This window comes from Ischnura elegans, chromosome 2 (assembly GCF_921293095.1).
Source record: "Ischnura elegans chromosome 2, ioIscEleg1.1, whole genome shotgun sequence".
NCBI classification, from domain to species: Eukaryota; Metazoa; Arthropoda; class Insecta; order Odonata; family Coenagrionidae; genus Ischnura; species Ischnura elegans.
The window spans coordinates 13296828-13322910 of record NC_060247.1 but is presented as its reverse complement, the minus strand read 5'-3'; the positions used below and the strand labels follow the sequence as shown (position 1 = coordinate 13322910).

The following is a 26083-nucleotide window of genomic DNA, read 5'->3' as shown; positions in this document are numbered from 1 at the left end:
AAACAAGTGAAAGTGAGAGTCCCACAACGGAATCTCGTGCAACGGTAATCACATGGGTCGTCCATGATTTTTTTCCCGCTAGCGGCGGAGTTGTTTTCGTGGTCGTTCGCTGCAAGCAGTTGACCGAAGTGTCCTTTGCGAGTTGTCATGGAGGGCATAAATTGTGACGTTGAACTAGAAGAAGATGGTTTTGGTTTTCTTAGAAATGAAACGACTGGTGTATCTGAAATCGTTCGCCGGTTCACTATGTCTAATAAAAAGGGAATGTCAGTACAGATAATAACTTACGGTGGAATCATTACTTCTATCAAAGTGCCGGATGCAAGAGGAAACGTTGACGACGTCGCTTTGGGTTTTGACCGACTTGATGGTGAGTATCATGGCTGATAAATAAAGTTAATTAATTGTATTTTTGGCTAATGATTTGACTTAAAGCCTAATGCCAATTTAACTTTTCAATCTGTCCCTCGCTGTCCATCAGTACTCGAGGGATTGCAAAATTTCCGCTTCTTTCGAAAACTGAAGTGTTTCTAGCCCAAAGCTCTTTCTTGCCTGAGAAGCGATATATACTCGTTCATATTCAATTATTTTGTCCTATTGTACATTGAAAACCAAGTTGATAATGTTGGTACGGCACTGCCTAAGGAATGAAAGCACTGTCTTACTGCTCCAATAGACACCCATTTCTGTACGCTCGATGCGAGGCGAAAGCTGTAAACGGCTTCAATTACGTTAGCTGTCATCAAACCTGTCATAATGAAATAATGTCCCTCCCTGTACGTTTAGTCAAGAGATACTGGTGGAAACCTAGGTTCAGGATGATGTCTTAGGGGGGCATTTCCTCGAGCATCACTAAGTGGGTGTGTATTTTACCGCCTACCCAGCTGTCCGATTCAAGGTCAAATCGTAAGTTACGCCTACCACTCTAAATGTTTGCGATGTATCGCTAGTCATGCTCCTCAAACCAGTAGCGTTGCCAGAATTTTGAAATGGGGGGAGGATTTACCGGAGATTTCGGAGCCTTTCCGGGATGTAGGGAAAACACCCTCGGGTAAAGGAGTCTGGGGAACATTTTGGGATTTTTGATGTTGAAAACGTGATTTTTAGGGCTGAAAACAGTGATTTTGTACGAGCATTATAAATTTGTTCAAATAAAGTGTAAAGCACCTCTTTAAAAAGCTCATAGGGGGGGGGGGGGGTTTGTAACCCGGGAAACCCCCTTGTGACTACGCCACTGCCTCAAGCCATGGCAATCTTGTCCGTTTGATTCTAAATTGAGCATATTAAACGGGAAATTTAAGGTCATTCGGTAATAGTATTCATGAATTTTATTAATATCAATTTTCTTCGTTAAACAAGAGTTTCATGTTATGAGATCGCCTGCATTTTATTAGTACTTGCTTTCAATTATCTTCAATCATCAAAGGTCACAGGGGTGGGGTGTGGAGGTCTATGTGTTCAAAATCCCCCTCACCCCCTAATGGTGTGGAAGATTTGGTCTCAAGTGTGCCCCCTCCAAATGAACCCCTCAGAAATGTACTGCTTCTCCAAAAAGAGGCAGTAAATATTTTCTGGCTGTGGCCTTGCTTATAACATATGGAGTAGCCCCTGTGAATCAGAGGGTACAGAGGGTTCTTAAAAGCAAAAGAAATATGAAGTTGGTTACTCTGTATGTTTTCCATTTCTTGAACATACATACATTAAACCTGACTAAACTCAGTTCATTTTATCTCTGCGGGTGAGCTGGTGTGGCCAAAGCAAGTGGAGATGAGGGGAGGGAAAGTTTCTCAACATGTGACTTTGCCTTTGCCAATCAGCAAACAGTAGGCGTGGACTCAGTGGGTCGCTCTCAGACATCCGCTGAGTGAACATCGTGAATCTGCTCACAGAGCAGTGTTGCCAAACCACAGGTTCTCCTAGTATGTGACTAAGTATGCCTTCCACCAACGATGCCTCATTCAATGCGGTAGCTGACAATGTCATGGGCTTCTGTGAAAGGATTATCCCCATTGCCTTCCAAATGAGTAGGTATATTGTCTTGGCATCGGGGCCAAAATACCTGTGGCCACCTATGACTCACACGTTTTCAGTGACAAAGTTGGGCGACTATGTAAATTTGGCAACGTTATGTTTACTCCTCCTCTCTCTCTCCCTCGGCACTACCCCTCCCCTATCAGCGAAGCCATCCGAGAGTGTCCGGGCTTTCACGAAAGCTCACCCGCAGACATAAAGTGAATGGACTATAGAAGCTGAATTTTGGGTTGAGGTGAGGGTACAGATTAAGAATTGGGGTTGATAGTTTATGCTATCTGGTTTCTGCCAAAATCTTATAAAGTGGGGCCATCGTGCACAGGGGTGCAACAACTGGGAGGGAGATTATTACCTCCTTCAAGCACATATTGGGGGTGGGGGAAATCTGAGATCGTGGCTCACTTTTCAATGGACACTTCCTAATTTGCAAAATATTTTCCTCTTCATCCCTCGCTCGACTCCACTTTTGAATGCTGCACAAAATTTTATGTAGAAGATGTACAGAATCCTGGAAAAAAATTTATTTTCCATTTATAGGATATAAGGCCCCAAAAGTGGGGGTGACAGAGGGTTGCCCCACTCCCTCAAGCAAAAAAGTTCCTTCCCTCCTTCACAATAAAGGGAAATTTGCACACCCAAGGGGGCATATCTTATTTGAGATTTATTCTTTCATAATTGCACAAATTTCTCCTTTTTTGCACAAGTCACCTCTGCTGCAATTATTCTTAAGGAGCCTACCTTCAAAACATTTTGTCACAGTTCATTATGAAAAAAAATTATCGCTTATTTCATTGGCGTCTGATTTTGGTCAGATCAGGAACTACAGGGAGTTGTTTGTCTTGCAAAATTTTTTCCTCATAATGTTCTCGTACAACTAGTAATTTTCAAACTCACTTCTATATACTCTGCTTTGACAAACTTTGAGAATTTTGGCTTTTAAGTGGGGAGTAAGCACATGTTTTGAAATATCGAATGTACAGCTGAAGGTTAAAGGCACAGAAGCAGGGCTGAACAATGCGGAAAAGGTAGTCAAATTTCATTGTACGGTTGACTGCCCAAGTGGCTGGTAGTTATTGCCCAATGCAAAGTAGGAGTTGAATTTTGACAAATAACCAAATAACCTCATACTAGTGTGAGGTCGAGGGGTTATTAGGAGAGGTAGCATGGATTTTCAAAGCACACACGGAAACACTTTCACTTAGATGCAACTAGAACTTTAATATCGGCTAGATACAGCAACTCGTGTGGTTCTTCCCTAGCAAAACCTGCACCGTCTCTCTACACTCCCGTCACCCACACACATTCTGCGCGACTGGCTGCGCGTTACTATCCCAACTGGCTCGTCCGTCCGAGTTCCTCGGCGTCCCCCCGAGGGGCAGCACCTTCCGGACCGTCTCGTACAGCCGGAGGATGACAGTCGGCCTTTCCTGATTTCAGGGCCGTCCTCGGCCCGATCTTGCGGTTGGCTGACCTCTTCTTCTACAGCATCGGATTCCTCTTGAATCTGCTCGTTGGCTCCCTGGTCTCCGAGGCTGCATGGGGGTGGGTTGTCATCTTCTTCTACAGCATCGGGGTCCTCTTGAATCTGCTCGTGGGCTCCCTGGTCTCCGAGGCTGCATGGGGGTGGGTTGTCATCTTCTTCTACAGCATCGGGGTCCTCTTGAATCTGCTCGTGGGCTCCCTGGTCTCCGAGGCTGCATGGGGGTGGGTTGTCATCTTCTTCTACAGCATCGGGGTCGTAGTCTTGTGGGGGTTGGCACCATGGTTTCATTCGATCTGCACAAAAGACCGAATGAAACCTCCTCTGGGTTCTGGCTGCTCCTGGGATGTCTGTCAGCAAATATCTATCCCTGGGGAATACCTTCTCCACCCTGTATGGTCCCTTAAATTTGGGTGCTAGCTTTCGAGACGTTCCCGTCGCCTGGGCTTCTCGCTCGACTAACACTAACTCTCCCCGCACGTATTTTCTTGGCTCCTTGTGAGCTTCGTCAAACCTTTTCTTCTGCCTCTCCTGACATGTTACCATCCTGCCTAAAGCTTCCTTCCTAACCTCCTCTATCACTTCTTTGCTCACTTCATGTTCATCTTCCTGCAATGTCACTACAACTCGGTTCCTTAACGCATTCCGCGGGCGGTACGCGAACAACAGTTCATGTGGACTGGCTCCCACCGTCTTGTTCTTCATCGAGTTCATGGCAAATTGAATGTCTTTCAAGCGCCCATCCCAATCACTTCCATCCTCCGTTGAATTCATCGTAGTGATAGCTCGAGTAATTATGGCGTTTGATCTCTCTACTTGTCCATTTGCCCTAGGCGTCGCAGTGGCGTTCTTGATGTGTTTTATCTGATGCCCCTCGCAAAATTCCTCAAATTCTCTCGACGTATATGCCGTTCCTCTATCCGAGATGATACGGTCCGGACAACCAAACAAGCTAACTATCTCACTCAAGGCCTCACAGACTGGTTTTGACCTCGTGTTTTTCACAGCTCGTAGTACTATGAACTTCGTAAAATTGTCTTGGTACGCGAGGACGTATTCACTGCCTCTTTTGCTACGAGGGAACGGTCCTAGGTGATCTATATTAACGGTATGAAAAGGCATACCCTCGCGCTCAGTTGGGTACAGTATTCCTTCCCTTTTTCCGCCTGGTCTCTTGTGGTACGCGCATTCGATACAGGCTGCGATATATCTCTTTATCCTTTGTCTCATCCTCGGGAACCAGAAATATCTTCTCAGGTGTTCCAGAGTCTTTTCTTCTCCGTAATGTCCCATGTCATCATGGCTCCCCTTTATTATTCTCCAAATCGCATCTCTTGGGACCACCCAACGACTTCCCCCCTCCACTCTTCGACATATTCGATGGTCTCTTACTACATAATCAGTGTGCACTTGCTTATCCTCGTTTGTCTGTGCTGGCTTTTTCAATGTCGCATGTATTTTCTGGAGACTCGGATCTTGCAGCTGCATGGTCAACAGCCAATCCTCCTGCTGAATTCTGGTGGTGAATATTTTTGAGTCAACCATCTCAGGTTCTACCGCCTTCCCCACCGGGTTTCTGCTGAGGGCGTCTACGTGACTCATGCTCCTGCCTGGTCGGTATTCGATTTCGAAGTCGTACTCCTGTAGTCTCAACCACCACCTGGCGATTCTTGGCAACAGCTCCCTCTTCGTCATCGCCGTCTTTAATGCATTACAATCCGTTACTACCTTGAACATTCGATCCAACAAGTACATCCTGAATTTGTCAACTGACTCTACTACCGCTAAGGCTTCGAGTTCGTAGCTGTGATAGGATTTCTCTGCATCCGTTGTTTGTCGGCTGTAGTACGCCACAGGTCTCAATGGTCCCTCATTTTGCGATTGCATAAGAATGCCTGCTAATCCATGTTTGCTGGCGTCTGTGTGAACCTCATGCTTTGCACTCACATCAAAAAGCGTCAGCATAGGTCTTTCGACCAGTCTTGCCTTGAGTTCTTGGAATGCCACCTCTTGTTCCTCATTCCACTTGAACTCCACTCCATTCTTCGTCAATTTTGTCAACGGTTGGCTAATCGCAGCAAATCTTGGCACAAACCTTCTAAAGAACCCGGCCAATCCAATGAATTGCCTGATTTCGTGGACATTTTCCGGTCGCTTGAACTCTCTCACGGCTCGAATCTTTCGTTCGCCTGGTTTTATTCCATCTGCGTTTATCTCGAACCCCAAATAGTCTACGCGCTCCTTGAAGAATTCGCATTTCGCCAACTTCAATGTTAGTCCTGTCTCTTTGAGTGCTTCTAGAAATCTTTCAAGCTTCTCAAGTCCTTCCTTCACGGTTCTGCTCGGTATCAGAACATCATCCATATATATCAACACATCCCCTGGTTTTGTGTTCCTGATAACTTGTCTCATCGCCCGATTAAACACGGCTGGTGCGTTTACCAGACCAAAGGGCATACTGTTGAACTCGAACAACCCTCCGGGCGTCACAAACGCTGTAAGATGCCTTGACTGAGGCGCCACTGGTATCTGATGGTAACCCGACGCGAAGTCTAAAGTGGAAAAATAACGGTTTCCCGCGAGGCTATCCAACTGCTCATCAATCGCCGGCATGGGAAACTTCTCCTTCCGGGTCTTCTGGTTCAGCCCTCTGTAGTCGATGCATAATCTGTCCTCTCCATTTGCCTTTTTCACCAACAGAGCCGGGCTAGCATATTCTGATGTAGAAGCTTGGACTATTCCAATCCTCATCAGCTCCTCCACCGCTTTTTGCATGCTCTCTCTTTTTGCGTAAGGCAGACGATACGGACGTGACGTCACGGGTTTTTCGTCATTCAAGTCAATGCTGAAGCTGGTGAAGTTCGCCTTGCCTAACTCGCTTAAGTTTTTAGCAAAACATCCCCTGAATTTATTTACGAGGTCGCATAGTGCCCCTTCGTCTTGCGTCGTCAGGTTCTCGTTCATGTCTATCTCGTCTTTCTGGATCCGTGACTCCTCTTCCACCTTCCGCACTTGAGAATTCTTTCTTTTACTCAGGTCAGCGTTTTCTCTGGAAATGGTGAGTCTCCCAAACTCCTTTTCGACCCGAATCCCTGGTTGGTCTAAGGCACTCCGCCCTACAATGATAGCATCCTCCTGAGAATTTTCTGGGACAATTAAAACCTCTACTTCCACATTCACATCGTCTACTTTCAAGATCATTCGTTTCGTGCCAATAGCTTCACAACTCCCTGATCCAAACCCAACCAAACGCTTTTGGCTCGCCTCATATTCGACTCCTAGTTCTTGTGCAACGTCTCTTCTCAGGGTGACAACATCGCTTCCTAAATCAACGAAGCCAACCACACTGTCGTCGTTTATCTCTATCCACTTGTGGTACTCGTCCTTTATGATGCAATTGGGTCGTGTGATTTTCCTAACGTTCCACTTTTTCTCATTCTGGGTCGTTCTTGGTGTTGCCTGCAAACAATCTTTTTGCATATGTCCCGTCTCCTTGCACCGGTAACAAATTCTCTCACGGGCAGCTACTCGGCACTCCCTAGCGAGGTGCCCCTCTTTTCCACAATTGAAACAAACACCCTGGGTATGCGTCCTTTCGCCCCTCACTTCCTTGACTTCAGCCCTCTTGTCAATGGTCACAGGAGGTCGATTGTGAAAGTTTGCCCTATCTCCCAATTTGGCCCTATCAGTGACACTCTCGTATCGTCTTATCTTGCGTAATAGTCCTTCTACATCTTCAAAGTCACACATAGTCAGCAGCTTCACTAGTTCCTTATCCCACATGCCATTTAGAATGTACTTGATAAGGGAGGCTTCATTTACTTCACCACGCCTAGCGATAGTCTTCATCGCGTAAACATATGACTCATGCGTCTCGCCACGCTGCATTCTTCTCTTTGTAAGACTCAAGTGCACGTCGGCTTGGTCCTCCACTGATGGGAAACAATATAATAGTCCTTTTTTGAACGCCTCCCAAGAGTGTACTTCCTCGGCTACGCTATTCAGCCATAGTTTCGCCGCTCCGCGTAACTTACTAACGGATTGGGCTAACAACATCGACTCGTCCCATCCGTAGGCTGATGCAATGCTCTCTACTCGCCTGACCCACTGTACCGCCGTGAACCCCAGGGTTAGCGAAGGTTCGAACTCCGGCAATAATTGCTCTGCTATTTCTCGATAACCCACCATACTTTTCTCAAGAACTAACGATTGCCCATTTAAAAGTTCTCGTTCACGTTCTAGAAGTTTCCTTTCTCTCTCTAACAATTCTCTCTCGTGTTGCAAGAGCGCTTGTTCCCTCTCCATTGCGCTTCTAAGGACGCCACTCTCTCCGACAGGATTCCGCCAATTTCCCAACGACGGTTCTCTGCCCTTCGTAGGCCACACGACAGTAGCCTCGCGTGGTTGCTCACCGGGTCCTCTTGCCTGTATATCCTCCTTAGCCTTGTCTCTCGCGGCATACGGCGTTGACGCAGGCAGAACCCACTTAGCGGTAGCCTCTCGGTGCATCTCACTACGCTCCCTGGCCACGACGGCCTCGCTCTCCTGCTCTCGACATGTTCCCGCCAATTCGGTCGCGTCCCTTCCTTCCGCAGAATGGACCCCGTTGAAGCTACCTACGCGACACTCGCCGTCCCACGACGCATTCGTCGGACTGGTCATTGCTACAACTAGAACCGCACGCTCTCACCTTACTCGGTCCGCACTGGGGTTTTTGATGTTCTATCTATTGATGGCTGGATGTGCACGAACAACTCCACCGCAGCTCGCTGGTCAATCCCACTTCTGAACTGTGAGGTCGAGGGGTTATTAGGAGAGGTAGCATGGATTTTCAAAGCACACACGGAAACACTTTCACTTAGATGCAACTAGAACTTTAATATCGGCTAGATACAGCAACTCGTGTGGTTCTTCCCTAGCAAAACCTGCACCGTCTCTCTACACTCCCGTCACCCACACACATTCTGCGCGACTGGCTGCGCGTTACTATCCCAACTGGCTCGTCCGTCCGAGTTCCTCGGCGTCCCCCCGAGGGGCAGCACCTTCCGGACCGTCTCGTACAGCCGGAGGATGACACTAGTTTCTGCATAGTTTATAAGATCAGAAAAATGTCCGCACTGCACCAACATCACCCAATCATCCATCAATTAGGTTTTGTGTGTAGAACCTCTGGTCTGTAGGGTAATACTTCACCCACTACACTCAAGAATGTTTGTGATCTGAATCAGTTTCATTGCCCAAAATATCTGTGTTCACAGATGTCCATTTGAGGTGAGACATGGGCGAAGCATAATTTGGAAAATTGGAGGAAGAATTCGTAGTTGGGCCTTATAAGCATTTTTGTAGTGTGATGCATAAGAGTGAATTTCCCTGGTAGAAGGTGTATTTAATGTGTAAATCCCTGGTTATTTGAGAATATTATAAAGGTGGAATTTTGGAAGAGTTCAAGAAGTTCCTGAGATGGCTGCATTCAGTCGGGATTGCATTAATTTTTTCCAACATGGTACATTCTAAGCATTCTAAACATAAAGAAGTTTGCTTGGGAGACTTAGCTGACACATTTTAGCCAATGTTTGCAGTGCACAGTTGAGTAAACTTCTTCTTAAAGTACTAAATCCTTGGATTGATATGCAGCAGTTTCTCTGTCAGCTCTCTTTTCTGCTCTTTCTTTTCAACTATTGATATTTTTTGCAGCTCAAATTCGAATTCTCACATGAGAATTACCTGTTTATTCCATTAACTGCTATGAATAATTAAGTCAAAATCTTTCTCTTCATCTTTTTCTTTCTTCCATTCCTGCTAACATAATCTTTGTCAGATTCTCCTGCTCCAGCAAGTGCTACTGTCCTCCCAATTCATTCTAATTACTTATCTCAGTATCATGACTTGTTTGATTTTCTGATGTTCCTATCCATTTTTTCTAAATTCAACCTATATTTAGTATCCTCCAGGTACCATTGTTCACATGGAAGCTTCCTTTTCTTCATCTTCATTGTTTATATTGTAGCCTTATGCATACAATTATTACAAGTATTAACTGTCTCTTCCTGGTACACAACCTGATATTATTGGTGGTAAACAAGTAGTTTTTTTTGTTGAAAGCTATCTTTGCTTGCCCTTTTCTACTTCAGATCATTGCTTTTCTTCAGGACTTAGGCTGCTACGCTTCCGAAATTCTATAACCTCCTTCAGTGATTTCTCATTGATTATTACTCCAAATTAATCAACCTCTATGTCACTATGAAAAAGAATCCAATCTCTTGCTGGAAGAAACTTTCAAGGGGCAGCTTCGAAAAGCCATCTACTGAATCCCTTTTTTTTAATATCCTTTTTATATATAGTTTTTTTTATATTTGCTAAAGCTGCAGATTTTATGTTTTGTATTCAATGTAAAGGCCATTTTGGCTGTGTTTGAATAATTTAATAAATAAATAAATTGTTGGCAGCCAATAAGGATGACTCCCAATAGGTCTAGAATACCCGAATTGAAGCAGCAATGGCTTTGGCCTCAGTGGAAGGAATGTGGAGTTGAGGAACCTTGTGTCCATGCTTGCCCTGATATGAGTTTTATCTTTAGCCTCCCAGCCTCGAGTCTCGGCAATGGATCTCCCTCTTTCTCTAGAGGCTTACCTGTAGCACTGCTGCTTAATCTATTGGAGTTTTATTGTAAACATTTATGAAAATAGGAAGTTGTTTCTCTTGTAACTTTTTGGAAGGTAATGCTGAAATGACCCTTGTAATGCTCCACACTGTGGATTATCACTAGTGTTTGTTTCAGCCTGAAATATTTTGAAATAAATATAATTCAAACTATTGGTGTTTTCATTAAGGAAATTCAAACTATCGGTGTTTTTAGAAGAAAAGTAAGGGATTTTTTAATTAAAAACCTATTTTATTCCGTAAATGAGTACTTGGGAGTCAAATGAGTGTATTATCCCATTGTATACATATGTATATAATTAAGGTATTTTTATATTATGTAATTATTGGACATGTGCAATTTTCTTGGCGTGCCTTATATCAATGCTCATTGATGTAATTGATCTCTTGGCAAATAAAATGAATGAATGAATGAATGGAGATGGAATCATGACAGATAGTTATAGTTCTTATAATCTGGATGAAGATATTTATGGCAAATATTTTTCATTGTCGTAACATTTTTTTCAGAATATCTTAGTAAAGACAATCCCTACTTTGGAGCCATAGTTGGCAGGGTTGCAAATAGAATAGCCAATGCATCCTTTAAAATAGGTGAAAAAGAATACCATCTTTCCCGAAATGAAGGAAATAACCATATACATGGAGGTTTTAAGGGTTTTGATAAGGTATGTATTTTTTTCCCTTCTTGTGATGATGTCATGAGAAAAGTCTGATCTCTCTCCCGATTAATATTCATTATTTTTAAGGATGAACACCACATAAGAGTTTAGCCACTAATAGTGACAGTTTAATGGAAAGTTATGGTTAGGGTGGGCTACTAGGAAGATTTACTTTTTTCCAGGACAGGGAAAGGCATTAGAAAGTGAATGTTGATTTGGTGAAAGATATTCAATTATGAAGTATGAGTTATTGTTTCAGTTAATCCTGAATGTGTTTTAATTGCTCTTTGGCCAGTGACATTATATAAATACGTACATAATTGGTAAAGGAGTTATGGAATTAAAATTTAGGCGAGCTCATCAGTACGATGTTACACTTGGGCTGAAATAAGTAAATATTATAACATGCTTTTATTTGCCATGTGTAAATTAAAGAGCCATCTACCTCATGTCTTTTGCCAATTGTAATTCCTCGTGTCGTCCCCTTGTTAAAAAATTGGACACATTGCCTGTGCCATCTGTATACATTTTTCATGATCTTGTATGTATGCAAAAAGAAACTTATCTGAATACATTTAAAACAATGATGTTCCTAAACACTCAACAAGGCAGAATGATCTGCTGCATGCTTCTTATGTGCGAGCAAGGAGTGCAGGAACAGGACCACTTGTTATGGGCCGTCAGATTAGAAACCAGCTCCCACCTGAGCTTAGAAGTTACGTAAATATGGCTTCATCTAAGAGTAATCTACTCAGATATTTGAAATTGAAAATATTTTCTCAATTGCTGTGTATTTTAACGATTCCTAACATATTTCTTGAGTCCATTGTTTTTATTCTTGTATTTTTGTATTCTGACATGCCCTATATCAGTGTTACATTTAAAAAACATGATGGTTAGACAAAAAAAATTATTATTATTAAACATAGGAAAATAAAATATGTTTTTAAGGCTTTAAAACTATATGTATTAGTGAATGAAAAGACATTGTGTGTTTAAAAATAATATTTTCTTAAGTATGGAACATTTGGCTGACTATGTATAATGAATAATTAGAATCAAACGTACAAATATGATTTTCCAACTGGTTAGCCGAGGTTGTATGGTAGTCTTTATGTACAGAGCAACTTTGACTTGTAAGTTAAAAGGAAAAACTCAAAGGATTAACATTTTTCAAAAATGACTTTTTATAAAGCATGTATTACAATTTAAATAGTGATTTATCTATCAACAATATGATATGAGCAGAATTTTTTTCTCTGTGAGACTGTAGCTAAAGTTTGGGGTGCAGGTGTCAGTCTGGTATCAGAATAAATATAGTAAGAGTTAGTTTAATCCTGTTGATTTAATGTATTGGTCACACAAGTAATGTTGTTTCACATTCAGGCGGTATGTATTTTTCTTTTGTTGTTGATTTTTCAATTGTTCTGACTGGAGTCGAGAGTGTTGTGTTAGAAAGGGAAAGCTAACAGATTATGAGAATTACAATCTCAGAAGGATAAGTAAAGAAAGAAAAATAAATAAAGCTGGGTGTTATGGTGCCATGGTAAAATATTAATGAGGTGAAATGAGTGACGTCCTTGTAGATAAATCTAGATGGCAGAAGACGAAGCTGTGAGAAAGTGCGTGAAGCTAGGCAATACCAATTATTGTTCATGGTAAAAGCTATTCTACGTCAAAGAGGATGTTGGGAAGCTTTCTCCCTGGGCTATCTACAAGAAAGCAATGCTGATGAGATCATCGGCGCAGCGAGGGGGGGTTTTGGGGGATAAACACCAACCCCCCCCCCTCCCCCCCCCCAAGGCTCAGAGAAATTTTTGAGTTTAATCCATATTACTTAATTTGATTGATATTATTAATAGAATAGTGTAAGGATTAATAAAATATCCCTCAGAAAGCCATAAAACTCACCATTTTGAACCATTTGTCTTAAAATTCCGCAATTTATTAATCTAGCACCTACCTGTTATCCTGTTGGGTATTCCGTACCCCCACACACCCCAGTATTAGTTGCACCTGAAGCTCCCCCAGCCTTTATTCCTTGCTGCACCTCTGGATGAGATGGATACATTCTCATGGGAAGAGGTGAAATGATCGGGTAGTGCCCCTCATATTGTTGACTTAAAATTCGAAATCTATAGATTTTGTTGGCGATGTAAGTGTTGCTCAGTTTATTTGGAACAAACTTGAAAAATTTTATGCTAAAGCTGGAGGACCTATTAATCAAGCATTATTGCTTCAGGGACTGATTTCTATTATGTAAGATGGTGAACTCATGGAAAAATACTTTGTATTATTTTTTAATCTAAACAAGACATTAAAGGTATCAAAGGCTAATTTTTAAGATAAGATAAAAGCAAGATTTGTCATTGGGTGTAAAACTGTGAACCAAAGTGTGATTACTATGTACTTGTTAAATGGTGAGAAGGCACTTTTGAAAGCAAAGCAGGAAGGGAAAATAGTTGTAGCAAAATGTTCCAGAGTGGAATTGTGGCATGCTGATGAAGCTGAAAGAGCATTCATAGAAATTGATGGTGGGAAAAATGTACCAGCTGGAATGGAAGGTGGGCCTCAGAAGTTCAAGAGGTGAATGAATGATGCACGAAGAATGAGAATAGGAAGTTCTTTCAAATATGCAAGAAGTATTAAGAAATAAAGAAAACTCAAGGGGATTGCAAAGTGTTCTTAGAAAATAGGGATGCCATCTGAAGAATTAGCATAAACAGCTAGTGCAAAATTTCACCAGTGATCTAGGCATTATTGAAGAGAGAATGAAAGAAGTTTATAGCCATCAAGATTCAGTCAAAACAGAAAAGTTAGCAAGTGAAACACCTTTACAGATATTGGAAAGGAACCACAAGTCTGAAATTAGGCTGAACTACTGTTAAGGTTTGAGTATAACTAAGTTTGAGTCCAATCATTGTTGTTGTGATGTTACATAACATTTAAATATTCATATGGTATATATGCACTAAAAATCATCCATTATTCACTTAGATTTGGAATAGAATTACATGTTTTTGATTTTTGATTTGTAACTGGTTTGTAAGAAATTCTTGTCAACTGAAAACAGAATTTCTTCTTCTCATGGCAAGGCATGGAAGTCATGGCAAAGATAGCTGAATTGAAATATATTTTTGTGCCCTTGTCCTGTCCTAATGACAAAAATATTGTTTTTGTGATCATCTTACGTATTCAATTATAACCTCGTAAATCGATTTAAATGCAATTCTTTTGCAGATGAATTGGGAATCACATGTGGTTGGTGGAGGAAAATTGGTCCTGAGCCTCTTGAGTGGCGATGGTGATGAAGGTTATCCTGGTGAGGTTCTAACTCACGCCACTTACAGCCTTACTGAAAACAATGAACTCCTCTTGCAGCTGCAAGCAACTGTGACAAAGCCAACGCCCATCAATCTCACTAACCATTCATACTTCAATTTGGCTGGTCATGTGAGTATAAATGACCTAACAGTACTATTATATCTTCTGTTGTAGTACAGTCATTAATCTCAATGATGTTTTAATAACCAAATTTTGTTTGTATTGATCTCCCACTGTTGGAATTCCTGTCTTTCAGGATACTAGATTAATGAAGACTATGCTTTTGACTCTCTGGTGTATATACATTTACTTGTTGTAGATGGTTTTACAAAGATCTTGGAATTTTAACTTTTCCCTTTGTTTATATTTGCCATGTATTTATGTATGCACTTATCCTTGGGTCCGACTATGAAGAATAATGTGCACAGCCAGACACTGGAAGTAATTTGTACATGGTTACTTCAGAATTGTGGGTCATATCTTTCCTTGTATGCCGAAGGACCATCATATGTGGGATCATATGTGGGATGAAAGTTTCATAATAATTTTTTTGAATAAAAATTCATTCACCTTTTATTTTGTGAATGATTTTTTACTATCTTAATATAATGTGTTTATTTAAATCTTGTATATGTTTTCTGACTTGTCATATATGCCTAACCATGTCCTTGAATCGATATAACTTATTATATTTTAAGTGAAACATCGATGGTCATAAACTTTTTGCAGGCATGGGAGTGGAAGTTTTCCTTATTTTTTAGTTCAAGGGAAATAAATCTTTTGATTTTTATGTAATAAGAACTCATGCAGGTGTTCTTTTACCGTTCAATACATAGCCTAGGTTTTTTTTTCCTCAGACAACTTTTTTCATTCCTGTAAGGGAATGTGGACTGTGGGTTAATTATGTAGATTTCATGGGTTTCAATCGTCATTAAGGGGGTGTCCGTTATCTACAGGCAATTGACAATTTATTTGATGACCACATTGTTACGGCTATAGATTTGTCACATTTGACACGTACATAATTGACCTGCTCACACTCCCTACCTGTGATGCCTCTAGTTGCTTGCCACTCTTATGGGGTTGAGTACCATTGCTAGCTGGGTGACAGCTCTGTACTGGGGAAAGATTTGGTGAAAGTAATGGTGAGAACAGTTTCAAGGGAAAGGTGGCTGGCTCTATATATCCGAGAGAAGATTAGCATGCATATCATTACAATTTTCTTAAAGTGATGTGAAGTGTGGTTATTGGTAGAATTGTTAAATTTACATTCTAGGATGCTGGTAGTGATGGCATTTATGAACATTTGGTGACAATTAATGCTGACAATTACACTCCAGTGGATAAAAGTCTTATTCCTACTGGTGAGTATGACTGTGGAACTATTATCTCATTCTTGAAATGGATGTATATTTTGATTTTTTTGTTTGTTTTTGGCAGGGTGGACCTCCTGAAAATTCAAACTATTCTTTTCAGTTGATTTAAAGTAACTTTCATTTTAAAATCCTCCACCCTGTATCTACTGAATGCCACTGGACTATTGTCATTTCTTTTCCCACTTCTTGTTTTTAAATTTAGACAACTGTCCCAGTGTGTCTTATTATTTTGTGCTTCTTAAATAGTCTCTTACATGTTCCTATGTTTTATCACATAAGCAGGTTAAGGACTATTTTCTTATCATTTTTGGCATCTGCTAGGCTCAAAGTGACAACTTTCATTACACCATGTTTCAGGCTAACTACCCTCGCAAAGTTTATTTCAAGCACTTTTGTACATTTTGTAATTGACCTTTGTTATTTAAAATAATGAAGTTGCTACTCACTTCTGATTATCATTAGCCTTTTATGTAAAGTTGTTGGACAAGTTTAATACCTGAACCCAGATCAGTGAGGGGAAGATCACCAAAACTTTGAAAAACACTAACAGTGGTCGTCTTCATGTAGCTAGCCATCAACCTTGTGCGGCACTGACCTTGAATGCAATCTATTGGTTCGTTCTCTAAAGGTATCAATTGCTTCTGAACATCAGCTGTATGAAGCATAAAGAAATTTCAAGCTGATATTTATAATAAAGTAGCCTAAATTAAAAATTGTTCTTGGAGAAGAATCATAAATATCACATGTGACAAAAGAGATGTGTGCTTTGGGACCTAGAGGGCTGGCTTGTGTGAGAGGGTGCAGCGACAGGGTACTACGCATTCCCCTTAGGTGCTATGTCATGGAAACCACTAGGTGGAATACAATGATATTTTTAACTTAGGCAATTATTGGCTATTATTTGTGTCTTTAGTTTTACTTTGGTTTACTATACCATGTACTTAGATGCAAACTAATATATTAAGGTTTAGTTGTAGCCTGTGTATGAGATATTTCATGTAGAATGTGTATGTGATATTTCTCACTATTTGTTATGCTTTCCCAGGGGCTATTGTTCCTGTGAGGAGCACTGCGTATGACTTATTGAAATGTCCTGGACAGAAATTGGGGCCCATGCTTCACTGTCTGAGGAAAGAAGGCGGCTATGATATCAACTTCTGTGTGAATCCCAGTAGTGATGATAGCAAAGCATTTGTCGCTCGGTGAGTTTAGAACAATCCCTTTGATTTTTTACTTTTGTTTGCTACTGAAACATACTTATTTTTAGGAGAGTTTAATGTTTATTTTTTAAGCATGGTAATCTGCAAGCTACTTCTTAGGCTCGCTAAATGGCCTTAGAAATGTTGTATTCTCTGAACTCGCAATGTAAATGAACTAAAAGTTCGTTAGGGGCTTGTTATGGATGGGATATTGAATTATTTCTCTGAATTGATGGTGGCAGTAATACAGCAAACTCCCGTTTGTCTGGGCTAATGATGGGGAGATGCAGCACGAATAAATGGAAAAACACTGAAAATCCAAACTTTCCCTTAAATTTCTTGTAATTTTTATAATTTACTAAATCAAACAATCTATTTTTATTTATGCCCTTTGTATTCCATATTTGATTGCTTTACGGGATATTACAAGCTCTCTTTTCTCCACCTCAATCTTTTTAGCGGCGATAATGTGATTGTTCTTGCATTCCTATTGCTCCAAGTAATACCTAGTTACTAGAAACTCCGCACCTACGGCTGTGAGATCACGGATTCTGAAAAGTGGTTTGCATGAATGCTTCAAAACCAACGTGCGACGTCAGAAACTACACTGTCAGGCATCATGCCATGTAGTCTCCTCTTGTACAAGTTGCCCAGAATGCAACTGCTGCAGGACGTGGATCTGTGATCACTGAGTGCGAGAGAAAACTTATTTTTATGGGAAATGAAAAAAATTACAGTCCAGCCGGCGAGAGTTGTCCGATGGCACTTTAAAAGGAGGGGCGGAGAACCCTGCACCAACATGGTTGGCAACCAATCGCTGTCCCCCAAATGCACCTCACCCCCTTGCCTAGTCATGCAACGTCACATGCATATGAACCACTGAAACAAGGCCTTTCTGCAAATCGCCAACACAAAGGATTCTTTCTTAGGATCCTTCACGCTTGTCGTCCCTTCTGGTTGCTTTCTTCACGGAACCCTTTTGTTTACATGTGATGTGGGAATTTCCCTTTCTTACCTGGCAACCTTGCCCCCTACCCCCTCTAGCTTTCAATGGACAACTCTCGGCGGTCGGACTGTAGGGCTGGGTGATAAAAATCTGCAGGTACAAGTGGAAAACAAAAAAAAAACTGATTTATCACTGAGGCCGAGTCTCCTATGCATGGGATTGTATGAATTATTGACTTGGAATACCGTATATGTCTGAATATAGTCCCCCCTTTCTTTTCCAAAAATGCCTGTGGTAAAAGTAGAGGGGGGGACTATATTCAAACGCAATATTCAGAGGGGGACTATATTCGGAGAAATACGGTATATGTATGTATATAATTAACTGTAATAATAATAATGTATCTTGGGGATACTTCGATTGACAAACATGATTAGAGTTACGGGAATCACCGTGCAAATCAGGAATGTTGTAATAACCAAGTAATAAGACATCTGTATTGTGGTTGGCAGTCATTACACTCTCAATTGCAATTCAGTGGTACATATTCGAAAACTGTAACGTTGGTAATAACAGTATTCATACATGTACTCAGCTTCAGCAAAAATGGAATTGATTTCAGAATTATCTTATCAAAAGTACTATTTTATAGAATTGAATTGACCATGTATGCCTGTGGTTTTGAGAGTTTTAATCAAATCCAATGGATTGTGTTCCATTTCCTAAAGGGTGGAGCATCCTGGCAGTGGGAGAATATTAGAAGTATTTTCAGATGCTCCAGGAGTCCAATTTTACACCAGCAATGGTTTACCGGATGCGACTGCTGCTCAGCCACCTCTCATTGGAAAGGGGGGGGCAAAGTACTGGAAGCACGGTGCTTTTTGTCTGGAAACACAGAATTATCCAAATGCTGTGAACCAGGTACTTATTATCATTCGTCTCAGCGTGTGATGCATGACTTACCCCGTGTAAATTGATTGTCATTGATGAAAATTCCTTTTGATAGATTGTTCGCTATTCTCTCCTATTATTATGCCTCGATTCCCTACTCATGGCAGCATGACAGAGAAGATCGAATAGCCAGTGAGTTTAGTTCCTCTCTCGACCTCAAGTATGTACTGATATCTAAGAATCACACATCAGTGACTGAATGACTTGCCCGGCATGGCGATGTGATTGTGGACTTGGGGATGAGGTTTGCAATTGCACATAAAAACACTGATATCGGAAACGACTCTGTCAGATGTGATTGGGCCCTCAAGCCATCTTCAATCTGATCAAGTCTTTATGATGAGTTCCATCCTGAAAATTGCAAATAAAGGATTAACTGGAGTGGTGAGGCAGTGTACTGGCCTTCCACATCCAAATCTCGGTAAAGAATTAAGGGGCATTCCTAAATTCAATCCCTGCGTGTAATGTGGATTACACTAGTTGTGCAGTACTCCGTCCGTCGGATGGGACGTTAGGCCGTGGTCCCCTTGGCGCCTTTCGTTAAGAGCAGGCTAATGCCGACGCCGGGTTTCTATCCACCCTTCATCCTCAGTTCCTAATCCCAAGCTGATCCATTCCTGATTTAAATATGTTAAAAAACTCTTTTAAAAATATATTCCATAGTAGTAACGAAGATAAGAAAACGTACTTTAAAAATTTTAACAATAAAATTCTTAAAAATTAACACAAAAAAAAGTTCCCTGAGCGAGCATCGATCTCGCTACCTTCACCTCCACAGTCGGACGCCGTATCCACTGGGCTGCCGCCCTATTGTTTAACATGGGCGTTCAAAACAGCTTATATAGCGTACTTACATTTTTAACGATTTTTAATTGCTTTTTTCTCGGAATTTTACAAGAAGTGCGTCGTCTCGCTTCGGCATATTACATTTGTACCCATAAACTACCGATTCGCAAAATTTGAGCTCGATCGGCGATGCGAAGGTCGTGTATTCCCCTTGTTAGAGCTTTCGTAAAGGCAACTGGTACATAATCATGCCACTGTGCATAACTCGGCCATGGATATGTGATTCTTGGAAACTTAGGTGCTTGGTTAATTTCAGTCTGGCAATATGCCTTTTTGCCATTAAAGGGCATGGTGCACTCATCTGCACATGTGGGATGAGTGGTGTGCTCAGCAGTGCACTGTGAGCAATTGCTGGCATGGCTTGGAGTACCTATACATTAATGTGGTGAATGGTGCTGTGCTGTTCTAGATGGGAATGAGTGTGCCATGAGAATCATGGCTGACTCATTGTGTCTGAAAGCACCCTCATAGGCCAATGGTTATTGTAAGTCTTTGTGCCATGCCATCCATGGCGCACTGAGATAAGTCAAAATGTTGGAAGTTTTCTTAGTTTTGCATACCATCCCTCTTTGGTTTCTCCTTTGTCTCCCTCCTTGAAGCCAGTCAGTGTTGCCTGACATAAGGAATGAATGGACATGTGGAGGCTTGAATTAAGGGGGCCTGCAAGCAGATGCAAAACCTGATTACTCCTTACACAGGACAACCTGTGCCTGATCCAGGGTCCACCTGTGACTGTTCCCATAGTAGATACTGGAGTGATCAGCTCTCTGCCTCGACCAACCACTTCCAAAAGAAGGTGGTGCATGGCAGTGACAGTGGGTGGAGGGCCTTATGAGTATAAGTTCCCCTTTGTAGGTCTTATCTAAAGGGTGTGCTTGGTGGCATGTGATCGATTAGCTGGCACTAAGCACATGAAAGTCACGCCTGTCAGAACATTTCAGAAACATTACTGAATTGCAGTTGTTTATCAGATTTAAGATTTTTCTGTCAATCATCTCTCTCAGGAAGGTGGGCTCAGCTTTAATGACTGCTTGCAGGCCTCTACATGCATGCACTACATGACTTATGCAACCAGTATCGCCATAGAGCATTTAAAATACCACAGAATTCTAAAGCAGATTGAATCTCCCCACCCATGCTTTTTGCTGTTATTGACTGAGAGTGAAAGGCACCCATGTGTGCTTTGAAGCATCGGTGGGAATGCCATGAAATGGGAAAAAAGGTACATACACATAATGTGGAAAATTACCAGTAGGAATTTTTTCATCTTCCATGGCATAATCCCCGAGACAGGTTAATTTTTTCTAGCTTCTCTTGGTTCTAGTGACTGAGTAGTTTATTATTCTTTTCATGCTTGCATAATACTTGTTGCTTACCATTGCTGTGAAATTGTTACTAATGACAGAGATCAGTAATTTCTAGAATGTATTAAGATCAAATCCTAAAGCTGTCGCAAGGCAAAGTGGACCCATTAGTGGAGATCTCCTGTCTTTTTTTAAACGTAGTACCTTCATATTTTGGTTTGTAGTTGATACATAGTTTTCCTTTCAGGTATATTGAGTGATCACTCTTAAACGGGTCAAACTTGCTATACATTAAATTGATTTCTGTGCTCTGATTTTTATGTCCACTCTTTTACCCTCCCCTGACATAGGTGCATCATTATGTCTTTTGGTCCACTTTTAATAAGAAGAAGTATGAAAAGTCAGTGTGATTGATTAAAAAAAAAAGTTGTTGAATCAATTATATTGAGAACCTCCAGGCTTATAACTTGCTTGTATTCCAATATGAAATCAACACTACCTTGTTTATATCATGTTGAGGCCCTTGTAGTGTAGCATGATACACACTAGTCCGGTTTAACCCATTTACGGCCAAAGTTGCGAATACGCAACATTATTGAGAAATGCAAAAAAAAATGTTTCAATTGAATTTTATTCATATGAAATTCGATTTTTTCTATAAAAGTAAGTTTAAACTGATTTTTAGTGAGATTATAATTACATTTCATAAGTATTTCGATATTTATAAAAATACTCAAAATGTGTCTATTTTCATGTCACCTGTTAAGCAAGATAAATAATTGTTCTTAAGAGTAACTATTCCCTTTATTAAGTACCTATTTTATTGGTCCATATGGACGTCAAAATTTCAATTAAAAGATATTAAATCTTATATTTCGTCAGGAAGTCAACATTGAGCGAAAATTGGATCAGGAAAATAATGTTGCATTTTCGCAACTTCGGCCGAATCCGGTATCTATGTATAGGCAGTTATGCAACCCGCATTACCATATATTGCCGTCTCGTAGGAATATGCGGTTGTTACTGTAAAATATAATCCTACGCCTTTTTATGCCGCTTATTTGACAGATATTGTCATATTCGAAAATTAAAATTCATAGATGTTATGTTTCCAATGAGATGCTGCATTATTTAACCTAATTCCAATATAAGATAGAGATGCAATACGGCTTGAAAGAAATGAGTCAAAGTGAATATTTTTACAGAAGACAACGTATTTTCCAGTTTTTAATTGAAGTTTTTATCACAACAGATTGAATTACAACAAGTAATGACTATATATGAATTACATGAAATAATTTCAGGTGCGATGGAACACAAAACTTTGTACATTCATTCCGAATTAGTCCTTCCTTACTTCTCGATTCAGTGATATCACCGACTTCCACAACAAGATATTGGTCGAAAAAAGACGATAAGGCGTGGATTTGGTTCGGAAATCATTGAACCAAAACATGTTTAGATTATTAAAAAATAATCTACACTTTTCAGACAATTCCTGTCTGGACAAAATTGACAGATTTGTAAATTATGACCTCCAGTTGACGACTTGAATTAAAAATTATTCATTTTATTCATTATTATTACAATTCGAAATATTTGCGCAACATTTTTCAAATGATGAGCAAATGGTACCTTACTTTGGTCACTACAGTGCACAAATGCTCTTTAAAAAAAGGCCTTTTAGATTTCGCTTTCAACTGTGGCGCTTACGTTATTCAGACGGTTTTAGGGTTCAACCAGGCGATAGGAAAGTACTTCGATCGAAAGTTAGGCTTGGAAGCAAGTGTTATTCAAAAATTTCTCAAGGTTATCCCTGAAACCTCGAATTATCGTATGTTTTTCGATAACTTCTTTTCATCTTGAAGACTATTTATTGTTTTGAAAGAAAAAGTATTTTTTGTCAGTGAAGGCATCCGTGAAAATATAACGGAAGAGTGCCTGATAGAATATGGTAAAACCATCGGCGTAAAACCGAGAGGGACATGAAAACATACATTTGATGAAGCTGAAGGTCTTATTATTGTTCGATGGAATGATAACGAGATTGTCACTGTAGACAGCAATACAAGTTCTGCACTTCGATTGGGCGCAGGGAAAAGTTTCAGCAGAAAAAAGAAAATATTATTCCACAGCATCGTGTTATTGGGGAGTATAATAAATACTTGGGAGGTGTGGACCTACTTGATAATGCAAATGCAAATTACCGCACTAGAATTCAGAGGAAAAAAGTTTCTAGTTTATCAACTTACTGGACAGCGTTTGCACTAATGTCAGGAAATTGTACAGGTTATGCAAAGGAAGTAAATGTCACTGGTAGACTTCAAATCGTATCTAGCAGGGACGCATCTAAAAAGTGAAGTGAATCAGTCGGTAGATGACGTACCCCTATGCAATTCACATCCATAAACATAGAAAAAGGTAGGCCATGTCATTCGTTGCGGATTCGCGATGCATGAAAGGACGAATTTGGCCATAGAGTTAAAAAAATTCAGACCAGAAATAGTTGCTGAAACGACAGTGTAAAAGCTAAACCATATATGAATGTACAAAATTTTGTGTTCCATTGCTCCCAAAATGCTTGAGTATTTCATAAATAGTCATCAATTGTTGCAATTCAATCCGTAATGATAAAATTATAGTAAATGAAAAAATGTGAAATACATGCTCTTCTGGGAAAATTTTCACTTTGACTTATTTCTTTTAAACCGTAAAGCATGTCTATTTTATAGTGGATTTGGGTCAAATAATGCAACATCTCATTGGAAACATAATATATAAGGATTTTATTCATCCAATATGATGATATTTGTCTTATATGTACGTGCCATAAAAAGGCATAGGTTTATATCTGACAGTAAAAACTGCATATTCCTATTAGACGGCAATATATTGTAATGCGGGTTGCATAACGGCCTATAGATCCAGGATTCAGCCAAAGTTGCGAAAACGCAACATTTATTTTTTACCATAAGCAAATTTTGTTGAAGCCCCACATTTTCGATTTACCGTATTTAGCATGTTATTAGGTAAAATGGAGAGAAAAAATAACATATTTTCAAGTATTTCTTTACTCGGCCGGTAGTGGGTTAAATAAGAATTGAGTGAAACTTCCCGGACCACTCTGAAATGCATCATGAAATATTTATGTATTTTTTCTTCATCACTGCCAAGTTTTCCTTATCATGGTAATAGGATTTGATTTTTGGTGGTTTTATTTTTTTCAATTCTGTAAGTTTGTTTTAAAAACCATGTGCAAAAGCATGTCTCCATCAGTGAAGCTATCTATCTGTCGAAAGAAATCACATCGTGTTTCCAACTGGAACAAATGCTGAAAAACTATGTCTAGAGGAGTTTAAAGGAATAATTCAAACAGCCTAAATGTGTAATTTAGAGTGGAAGATCCCAAGATTCATATAATGTTGGAGAAGAATTACTCTTTGATATTAACAGCCTAGAGTTAGATTGGATTTATCAGCTTCGGTAATGGAAACATGTTCCAAATCATTTTTACATAATGGATATCCATTAAAAATTTTCAGCTCAGTTGAAAGAATCTAAGTCTACATGACATTGCTTTTTGTATTTATGGCATCACATTTCAATCATTCCATTTATTTATTTGTCGTGAGAAAACAATCATAGTCAACGGTCAGCATTGTATAGCTTCCCCCTCAATCTTTTGATCAGATAACCTCTTCTATTAATGCATATTGTCTCTTTTACATGCATAACAACTTGTTACTACAAATTTTTAGGTTTTCATTTGCTGTTCGTCCTGTCCCCTTGTCATTTAATAATTCTCTTTATCAAACTGTCATGTCTCATGATGTGACCAATTAATTTGTACTCTCAAGATTTTCAGAAGACCTCTCTTCTCCCACATTTCTCTTTTCCTCTGTGCTCATGCTGCCAACTATGCAATCGAAATTTTTAAATTTTAAATCTGCATAAATGTCTTTCTTCTGTGTTATGAGTTATGGCTGTGATAAACTGGGTGACTTGAATAATCTTTCCTTTATAAAAATGTACACACTTACTCCTTGCGCGAAAGGAAAAATATTTTAGGTGAGTATGTTTTCCTTGTCGTTACAGAATTCTGTGATAGGTAAAATCATTCAGTAAGGTGGATGTGGTATGAATGTTGATAGTAACTTCCAAGAGCAAGAAATTTTTAGTTTATTTTGGAAACAACTTCATTCTTGCTCTGTTATCCATGCACATTATGTCTACTAAATTTGTCAAAATAAGTTAAAAGGTATTTTAAGTTAGATGTGCCTCTTATGTATTATGTTTAATGGTATTTTTTACATTGGAATCAATGTCTGCTACTGGGGTAAGTAGTCTGCTGGCTGAATCAGGCATGTTGTATCTGTTTTTCAGCCAAATTTTCCAAACAGTGTCCTGACTCCAGGGGCAACTTACTCTCACAATGTTTTGTACCGCTTCTCGACGAAGTGCTAAGAGGTATAGTTCCAGGTTCCAGTTAGGTGACCCTTTTGAAATCTTTTTGGATGTCATGTGGATTGGTGTAACGTTAAGACTGATTTTCTGTGAAAAACCTTCTGTAAATTATGAAAAGGTTAATTAAAATGCAACGGTGGATGGATGTCCTAGAAAATAGGGTGATTAATTGCCATGGTAATTACTCGATATGCATAAGCAATGAGGTTAACTTACTTAATGCATTAGGTATCAGTGTATTGCACACCTTCTGTAAATAAATTCTGTCTCCTCATGACATGTCACATATGCAAGACTGGTACATTTTAAGTGCTACATTTGACTCTCGTTATTATGAAGTTCACGGGACCCAAAAACTGGAGGCTCGTAATACCGAAGTTCGTATTAACGTTTCTTTTAGGAATCGTCGAAAAGGAAAAAACATGTTTTGTCAAAATTTCTTGTCTCTTCAATCTCCTGTACTTTTAGCCACACTGCAAAATAGCTTCAGAATCAAGTGTATCATATATGCCATTACATTACGTGCAAGTATATATAAAGACAACCACATTCATTTCATTTTCTCAAAAGTAGAATGTGGCATGATGCACTCTAGGTTTGATATCTTCCTGAATGCAATTAGTCCTTGATATATGAACTAGATGCTTTCTTTGAGACCTTGTATGTAAGATGATAAACCTATGCAAGACATTGAAAAGTGTAGTTATCCTGCACGATGCAACACTGTATTACAATGTTGTGTTAACTCACGATTGTGATGAACTGATCTACAGTCCGGCCAGCGAGAGTTGTCCAATGACAGTTCAAAAGGAGGGGCGGATGCCAGCACAGTTTGCATGC

General features: G+C 40.0%; 1 protein-coding gene across 1 annotated transcript; it reads left to right on the top strand.

Annotated features, from left to right (window-relative positions):
* Window positions 1-55: 55 nt before the first annotated feature.
* LOC124153407 (galactose mutarotase) lies at window positions 56-26083 on the top strand. The gene is made up of 7 exons (XM_046526538.1): window positions 56-370; window positions 10682-10839; window positions 14074-14286; window positions 15434-15521; window positions 16579-16735; window positions 18407-18599; window positions 25163-26083. Exons 1-7 carry the CDS (start codon window positions 148-150, stop codon window positions 25241-25243), a joined length of 1113 nt encoding a protein of 370 aa, XP_046382494.1. The 5' UTR covers window positions 56-147; the 3' UTR covers window positions 25244-26083.